This window comes from Salvia splendens, chromosome 19, assembly GCF_004379255.2.
Source record: "Salvia splendens isolate huo1 chromosome 19, SspV2, whole genome shotgun sequence".
NCBI lineage: Eukaryota > Viridiplantae > Streptophyta > Magnoliopsida > Lamiales > Lamiaceae > Salvia > Salvia splendens.
This window is the reverse complement of record NC_056050.1, coordinates 238293-247251: the sequence shown is the minus strand read 5'-3', so window position 1 is coordinate 247251 and position 8959 is coordinate 238293. Positions and strand designations below refer to the sequence as shown.

Genomic DNA, 8959 nt, shown 5'->3' with positions numbered 1-8959 from the left:
TTCCGAGGTATCAAGAGTGGTCTAACAGAGATTATGTGGTTAAGGCGTTTGCTCACTGAGATTGGTCTTCCCCCCAAAAGAAGAAGTCAGTTATTCTGTGACAACAAGGCAACTATCAGCATCTTCGAGAATTCGGTTCAGCATGTCAGAACGAAGCATGTGGAAGTGGACCGTCACTTTATTAAAGAAAAGATCGAATGAGGGATTATAGAATTCCCATTTGTCAGATCAGAAGCCCAACTCACAGACATCCTTACCAAAGCAGTAGACCCAAAGATGTTCAAGGAAGTATTAAGCAAGTTAAGCATCGGAGATGCCGTTGCTCAACTTGAGGGGGAGTGTCACAAAAACTTACCAAAAGAAGCACAAGACAAAGAAGGCAAGAGAATATGTAATTAGCGCATGATCGATACACAATTAAGAGGTGATTGATACATAATCACATTGTCTAGGAATAGATTATTCCCTACCATACATGGATGTAATATGGCCTATATTAAGGCACACCTATTGATTAATCAGATCATCGAAACATATTACAATCATACCAATCTTTCAATAGTCCCCCAACCACCGGTAGACAATGTCTATCGCCCCTATATGGATTTGTTGTCGACGGACAACCCCCCAAGTACTCCTCTCGAGACTCAGTTCACTGGCATCGAGACGTTCTCGATGGAGGAGTTGGGGCTATCTCTGATCCGGGATTCTCCCACAGACGCACCAACGGCGACAGGGAGGAGGGGGAGGACATGGAGAGGGAGGGGCATGGGACGGGGCACTACCTCGCCTGCGGCGGGGAACGATGGTGAGGCGGGGGCGGCTGAGGGGGGAGGGATCCAGCGGGAAAAAGAGGACCGTCTGGAGCACAAATGAGTGCATCGCGCTTGCGAAGGCGTGGATCAGTATAATGGAGGATCCATATATCGGGGCTAACCAGCATATCGACAGGATGTGGTGGCGCATTAGCCAAGCTACCTCCAATTCAAACCGCTAGGGGGAAGCCTCACAACGGAGAGCAATGCCGGAAACAGTGGGAGCGGCTGAAGAGGCAGCTCAGCCGATTCACCGGCATTTACACAAACAACCTTCGCTCGGCAACCAGCGGTATGTCTGCCGAGGATGTGAAGCTTCTGTCTCTCCATCAGCTCAAAGACTCTGCGGCGAGCTTCGGGGAATTCAAATACTGGGATGTGTATCTTGTGGTGCAGACTTCAGCCAAGTTTACTGCTGGTGTTGAATCTAGCTGGCCGAAGCGGACGAAGATCAGCGGCTCCAGGGAGTATAGTAGCAGTGCTGGTTCCCACGAACTCCCTCCCGCCGAGGCAGAGTTCCCGACACCTTCATCGTCGGCCCGCCTCCGTCGCCCGGTGGGGCAAAAGTCCGCGGCGCGGATGGCGAGTGGAAGCGCCAGCGGGTCCGCAAAGGCCCAATCGGCAGCTCCTAACCAAAACGATCCCGAGCTCCCCTCACTCGCCCGCGTCGCGCAACATGAAACCTTGTTACGTGCAATGGTTGAATGGTGGACATCGACCGATCGCCATTACAGGTCGTCGCTGAAGGATATCATCAACTGTATGCAGTGCGATTTGGGGTTGGGAGACATGGCGGAGAGTGGCGACGAGAGGACTACCGGCGGGGACGACGAGGGTACTGGCGGTGGGGAATCAGAAGAGTGAGACGACAGTTTTTTTTTAACTACGTAATTTTTTTTAATAATTATGTATGTTTTTTTTACTGTGTATGTTTTTTTTAAATAAAATGGTTGCAATTTCTCTGTATTTGTGTAAAAATTTTAATTCCGTTAATTGTTTAATTCCGTAAATTGTTTAATTTGGTGAATTTATGAATTTTTATTAGTGTAGAAAGGATATCCGCAACTGTGCAATAGGATGTCCTTATGAACTGGTAGTGCAGTGGGAAGTCCTTAGGGCATCAATAACCCCGTCCCCATTTCCGGCCCCAAGTCCCCTCCACGTCATCATTCCTCTACAGTTGCGGCCCAGGCCCCAACTGCTGTAACCCTGGAGGTTGCGGCCCGGGCCGCAACTAATAAATGACACTATTCACAACTCCAACCTATTTTGAACGTAAAATAAAATACGTTGAGCAATTATAACACGAGAAATTCATTTTTAATACAAAAATAATAAATTATAAACTAAAAAATATACAAAAAATTAGAGTAATAAAAAAAATGCAAAAAAAAATAAAAAAATTAAAATTCTGCAATACACGTTGCCCTTCTCCATCTCCTTCTTCCTCTTCCTTCTTCTTCCCCCTCTCCCCCTTCTTCTTCTTCTTAAAAATGCAAAAAATAAAAAAAAATTAAAATTGATGAAAAAAACGTCGCCCCTCTCCATCTCCTTCTTCTTCCTCTTCCTCCTTCCCCCTCTCCCCCTTCTTCTTCTTCTTCTTAAAAATGCAAAAAAAAAAAAAAAATTAAAAATCGATGAACAGTAGCGGCCCGTCACCGTGCAACCCCGTCCCAGGCCGGGACGCGGGACGCTCCCCAGGCCGGTCACGCGTCACCGGGACGGGCCTGAGCCGTGCCGCCCTTCCGTGTAATGCATGGGACGGGCCGGGACTCGCGAGATGCGGCCCGGCCCCTTGCGTTACGCATGCTCTTATGACGGGGCATAAGGTGTTTTTGGAATGTCTACCGGCACATCTACACCACTGTGGATGCCCTTAAACTCCGCTGACTTATTCCCATCAGCTCCAGTACACAGCGTCATTCAGTTATTCTCCCTTATCACTCCATCTCATGATCACCATACTCTCTCCTCTCTCATTTCTGCTTTGAATTTTGGACAAAACTATGGATCTGTGGTGTGTGCATGTGAAAAGCAGTGGCTTTATGCCGAGGAATTCTTTCTCGGAGAAACCGTTTTGCTGGAGTTCAAATAATTATTCGATGAATTCGGACCTCCGATTGTCCAAGCCAGAATTTGCGCCAAGTAATTGTAGGCTTCGATCTGTTTCAACTAGAGCTATGGCGAAAATGAGCTCCGGAAATTGCAGTAATTCTAATTCGAATTCCTCCTCCTCTGATTCTGGTAAATTTTATTTCTAATTAATTGATCATAGAGAAATTTTATAATGCTGATGCTAGAAGGTGTTTGATCAATTGACTAGCTGAATTCTAAGCGGAAGATAAGCCGTTGCTGCTATAAAGTTCTTTCAGTAGAGAAATTCGGTGATCGCTGTATTTTTTTCCTTTCTTGTGTGAGATGCTGTGGATTGTGAAAAGCAATCAGGATTCTAGTCAGGCTTCTTTGTTTGTGATAGGATATTCAGGGGCGGATGCATAAGCATATTTTTGGGATGCTAAAATCGAAAATTTATGTGTAGAATGCTTAAATATAAATATATGAAATACATAATACGAGTCAACTAAATTGGGTTAAAACTTTTAGGCACAGAGATTAAGAAATTGAGTTGAAAAGTAAGATAAATGAATAAGTAGGAAAGATAAAAAGTGAGTAAAGTAGGTGAGGGATGGAATAAAGTAACAGGGATTGGATGTTTTATTTTTTATCAAAAAAGGAAATGAATCAACTTAGTTGGGATGGAGAGAGTATAAGGTAAAAATAAAGTGGAAATCTGGTTGGGGCTGTGCTCTCCTAGCACCCCTGTGTCCTCCATTGAGTAGAAGCAGGGGCGGAGCCAGAAATATAGCATGCCGGGAGATAAAGTAAAAAAAATGGACTACAAGACTGCTAAATTTAACTTATCAGAAGTATTATAAATTGGAAGATTAAAATAAAAATAACTGGGGGTGCTTGAGCAACCGAACACTGCAAATGATTAGAGTTTCCTCCAAAAATATATATACACATATGTATATATAGAGTAGAATATGCTCCATATAGTTCATGATTCAGAGAATGGAGTTAGACTTCATTCTTATATTGATTTAGAAGTCTTGTCGAGGGGGTATATCGTCAAACTTAATTACAGCTTTGCAACAACAGACTAGATGAACATAGCTATTAAGTATGTTTCGATCATTTTTCTACATCAGCCAACAGTGAAGGTCCCGGTACTCAAAACCTCTCTTTTACATGTAAAGCTCTGTTCTTAAAAAGTTTATGCTCATTTTATGCTCCAGGGTGTAGCCGTATAAGTTAGTAATGAGTATACTTCAATAAGTTTTGTTTCTGATTTCCTACCAAATTTTAGAATGTTGTTAACCATTTTGCTAAATAAAAAAATCTGAGAAGTCTGCCTTTGGTTGTTCCGGTTCCTAATATTTCAAGATTAGGTCCTACACTATAACAAACATTAAGAAAGATTTTTCTGTAAATAAGTGTTTTAATGGTTCTTGCTATATGAAGAACATTTTACACTGCCATGTATATTCTTTAATTCATAGCAGTCTTGTTTCCTCCAGTACTTTAATGTTCTTAAAAAAGTGTGGATTATTTGTTTCATCTAGTAGTCGTATGCTGAAACAAGGAGTGTATTTTATGTTTTTTGTGGCTGATTTCTTATGACAAGTATCATTCGGTTAGGCCTCTGTACCGCTAGTGGACTTATATAGTTGGTTTTGTCTTTGCAGGAGGAAACAATGATAATTTGAAAGCTGGAGGAGATGGAAACAATCCTTCTCCCGGAATCAAGAAATCAGATAATACAAACTCAAAGAATCCCCAATGCGAACCCTTGGATTGGAGAGAGTTTAGGGCTCAGCGCTACTTTCTCGAACAGGTATTTATCTTTCCACTTGATGTCATTCATTGTGGAGGTTTTCAGATGTTTAAGACTTTCATTTGATTATGTGGGTGTGTAGTGTAATTGGAAACAAGATGCTTAAATAAATGCTAAATTTGGTTTAGAAACTTGAATTTGAGGTATAAAATATTGTCCTTCAAGTTGAGTTTTTACTGAAATATTCTTGCAGGCTGAAAAAGATGAAACATCACCCGGACTAAAACCTCTTCCCTCCAAGTGGGCACACCCTATTTCAGCACCCGAAAATGGTTGCCTCCTTATTGCTACGGAAAAACTTGATGGTGTCCACTCCTTTGAGAGGACGGTAGTGCTTCTTCTTAGATCTGGAACCAGGAATCCACAGGAGGGGCCGTTTGGGGTAGTCATAAACAGACCCCTTCACGAAAAGATGAAACATATGAACCCCAGTGGTATTGTATTGGGAAACACATTTGACGACTGTAGTTTGCATTTCGGAGGACCCCTCCATGCCAGTATGTTTCTGCTAAGATCTGAGGAAACTACGGGACTTGCTGATTTTGCAAAGGTCATTCCAGGGGTATATTTTGGTTCCCGAAATAGTTTGGGTAAAGCATCGGCAATGATCAAAAAAGGGAAACTTCTCTCTCAAGATTTTACATTCTTCATGGGATATGCGGGATGGCAGCTGGACCAGCTAAGAGAGGAAATCGAGTCTGATTACTGGCACGTTGCTGCATGTAGTTCCAACTTGATATCTTTGGAGTCGCAAAGGCCTCCTCCCGACAACTTGTGGGAAAAAATTCTGCAACTAATGGGGGGTCCCTACTCGGAGTTGAGCCGCAAGCCAAAACAGGACATATAGTGCTATCCGAGCAACTTCAACTCGGATTCAAGAACGTGGAGGGAGCTTGGTCCTATGTACAGTGTTTGGCTCAAAATTCATAAAAGAGTAATTTTACTCTTTTTCTTATCCCCTTTTACTCTATGAATAAAATTTTAGTTTATGATTGCAACTAAATATTGTGATGGTAATCTTTATTAGGAGACTCTTGAAATATAAGATGCAGCTTTTGTTGGCATTGATTATTCAGACACCTAGAATATGGGCACTATTTATGTCTTTTGTTTGCATAGTTTACACAGACAAAATGCTGCTTTGTAATTGTATATGTCATCCTACGCTTCGAATCTACATTTTCTGCCCAAAAATATAAATATCCTTATAGAGTCGTATGTTTTACTTAAATTTACTCGACTCCCTCCTTCAGCTTGTTTGACACTCATCTTCTGCCCTCAACAAATTATGCTTCTACATTAATCCTTTTAAGGCAATTACATCCATAGTAGATCTATTTTTTATCGTTGCAGTTCGTTTATCATCAGATTGTCTCGATCTTCATGGTCTGACCTGACTTTGTTGAGCTGTGCCTTGTGTATGGCCACTTGGATTTGCCTCCCGTGCTCTTTAAGTATTTCCCCCATGTTCCCTCCCAGAGGCATAAAAGACCCCGAGTAAATTATCCTGTTTCTCAATGGCATGTATCCCTGAAAATATCATACGGGTCGAGTTTCAGACACGTGTTTTAAACCACTGAAGATAGCTACTTAGCTGTGTTTCTTAAGTAACATACTGTTGAGTCGTTATTAAATCTCCTTCTGCCATTCTTTGGATGGAAGTCAAAGGAGCCTACTATAGGTTGACGTAGTTCTGTCCCCTGTCTCATGAGCTCTGCAGGCTGCTGGTGGCGTAGGCCGTGGACTGAATGGTTGGGACTATCATTCATCTTCTTGTTCCAAGAGTATCCTGCTGTGTTTGGGTGGATCACAGACTTCGACTGGTGAGCACGTCCAATGCTAACTCTGGGTGGCACAATACGGAAGGCACTGTCTAGATTATACTGATAATCTGTGCTCATGTTAGGTTTCCCCTGTTTTTAGAAATTTTGTTTATAATCTCGATTTTTTTTGAAATTGCATGATAATAAAAGCATGTAAAAATAGATAGAGAACCTGTCCCCTTGGAATAGCTTTCTGTGTAATTGAAATCTTGCTTACATTATATCCTTGGCCTCCTTTAACGCTCTTGCCTCTTCGGCTGTATTAGGACCAAAACATAGTTTTCTCAGAGAATAGTGCGTTTATGTGTTTTTTGTTAGCCGGCTTACCTATTTGCTTCCCCATCTCTAGTCCTGGCTTCGAGCTCCTTACTTGAAGGGTACCTCGCCATTTTAGATGGCTCACAGGGCAGAGGCATCGAAGTGCAGAACTGGAACCAAGAGATGCTCATGCGTGAGCCGATGATTCAATATGGTGTTTTTTCAAAAAGAGGGCAAGGAGAAAGTAATGTATATACCCCACTCTTGAGCGCAGAAGCAGTGCCCCGTTCCTGTGGATCTACGGAGAGGAGGACTTCGAGAAGAGCCAGCGCAGACGAGGAGAAGTCCTTGAACGTCTGTGAAATATAACGTTTGTAGACACGCTGTGATCTGAAGCTGCTTGCAAGTGGTAACTTCGTCTTTTTCCAGAAGGCTTCTGTTGGTGAGCCACACAGCTTAAATATCTTGTGTGTTTGTTCGATCAATTTTTGTTGTTATAGTACTATGTTTTGTTTTGATTTGAAATTTGAAAATGCCTCTGTTCTTCCAGGCATGATAGGCCTCCCTGTGAAGAGCTCAGCAAGAATGCAACCAACACTCCATAAATCAACGGCTGCTCCGTAATTCGTTGCTCCGAGCAAAAGCTCTGGGGCTCGGTACCACAGAGTCACAACGCAGCTCGTTAACTGGTGCTTCTTGCGAGGGTTGAGGATTGTGGCCAAGCCGAAGTCCCCGATCTTGAGAGCTCCGTTACTTTCGAAAAGGATGTTTGCACCCTTGATATCGCGGTGAAGAATTCCCTGGCTGTGGCAATGCTCAAGCCCACGTAAAATTTGCTGCATATAGAATTTGATCTGCATAAGGAAGTAGTTAGTTGATGGCTCAAAGGTTACTGAGTTTGAATTTCACTCGCCAGTTTAGTTTGAACTAACCTGTGGTTCGGTGAATTTGAACTTGGAAGACTAAAAGTGTGGCTAGTTCATGCTTCATGTACTCGAACACGAGGTACAAACTCCCTGATACGCTCGATATCACGATGGCTTCAAGCCTCATCACGTTCGGGTGGTCTAGCCGTCGAAGGATGCTAATCTCCCTCGCCATGAAACGAACACTCTCCGGATCCATCTGAGCGAATTTCACTTTCTTCATTGCAACGATCTAGTCGCTCTTGAGATTGCGAGCCTTGTAGATGCTACTATACGTCCCTTGTCCGATCTGCACATATCAGTATAAGCACGTTAGCAAACCAATGTTGTGTGCAAACTCGGACGAGAGTCAAGAGAAACCTTACTTTCTTTAACTTCTTGAATGAGTCCGCACTCCGGGGAAACCATCCCTCGACCGCCTCCCCAGCAACCGAAGTGAGCCTTTGGTGCCGAGGGGAAGTCTCGTGATACTTGGAACAGGCGCTTGCTTCCCTCTTCCGCTAGCGGGGCCGGTCGATGATCTTGTTCTTGGGGGTTTTGTTCAGCCTTAACATAACCCGATTGCAAGCTCAATTTTACCGACAATCGGGAGTGCACAGAGGAGCCGTTGTTGCCTTTCACTATGACCTCCACCGATAGAGAGAGATAGCTCAGTTGGATATTTGCTTCCGTCCAACTCTTTCTTTGCTGCATCATGTTTGTTAACATTGGCTCCTTTTGAACATAATAGGTTTATAATACTATCTCATAAATTAATTAAGACTAAAATTCTCAAATAACAACACATAATGCCCTGAAAGATCTTGATCATATGTGGAAATTCTTTCGCCTCTTGAAAATTCTAAATTGTTCTAAGAAATCCCAAAATCTGTTGAATGTGTATGGAAAAAAAATAGTAGAAAAGTGTTTGAATTTCAAAAGCCTAGACCAGATTTTATCATTGTAAGGTTTTACATATGTTTATGTCTAAATGCATATGAATATTTATATATAGATATTGAAACAACATTATCTGTTACAACAATCCTGGTCAAGGTTTGGAGGTGCCTAATGGGAGATTTTGGGTTCCAGAAAACACTCTATCTTCTTTCTTTAAGTACCATCAACACTTTTTTTTTCCTATTAATTTTTTAAAAATAAAAAACAAACAAAAAGAAATTGGAGTAATAAAATATTATTTTGTGTTTATTTGATTTTTAAAAATAATAATTAGTGTTATTATATTATTATAAATTAATA

General features: G+C 42.0%; 1 protein-coding gene and 1 pseudogene across 1 annotated transcript; one reads left to right on the top strand and one right to left on the bottom strand.

The window, feature by feature from the left end:
* Positions 1–2537: 2537 nt before the first annotated feature.
* Positions 2538–5944, top strand: LOC121779413 (UPF0301 protein CAB604-like). Its single transcript, XM_042176751.1, has 3 exons — positions 2538–3059; positions 4565–4713; positions 4907–5944. The coding sequence occupies exons 1-3, from the start codon at positions 2822–2824 to the stop codon at positions 5558–5560; spliced, it is 1041 nt and encodes a 346-aa protein (XP_042032685.1). The 5' UTR covers positions 2538–2821; the 3' UTR covers positions 5561–5944.
* A 955-nt stretch (positions 5945–6899) lies between these two features.
* Positions 6900–8379, bottom strand: LOC121779414 (annotated as a pseudogene).
* Positions 8380–8959: the final 580 nt, after the last annotated feature.

Excerpts from the sequence above, each read along its gene's own strand:
- LOC121779413 (XM_042176751.1), top strand. The coding sequence starts at position 2,822 with ATGGATCTGTGGTGTGTGCATGTGAAAAGCAGTGGCTTTATGCCGAGG. Across the intron at positions 3,060-4,564 it reads TTCCTCCTCCTCTGATTCTG|GAGGAAACAATGATAATTTG; the intron begins GTAAATTTTATT and ends TTGTCTTTGCAG. Across the intron at positions 4,714-4,906 it reads AGCGCTACTTTCTCGAACAG|GCTGAAAAAGATGAAACATC; the intron begins GTATTTATCTTT and ends ATATTCTTGCAG.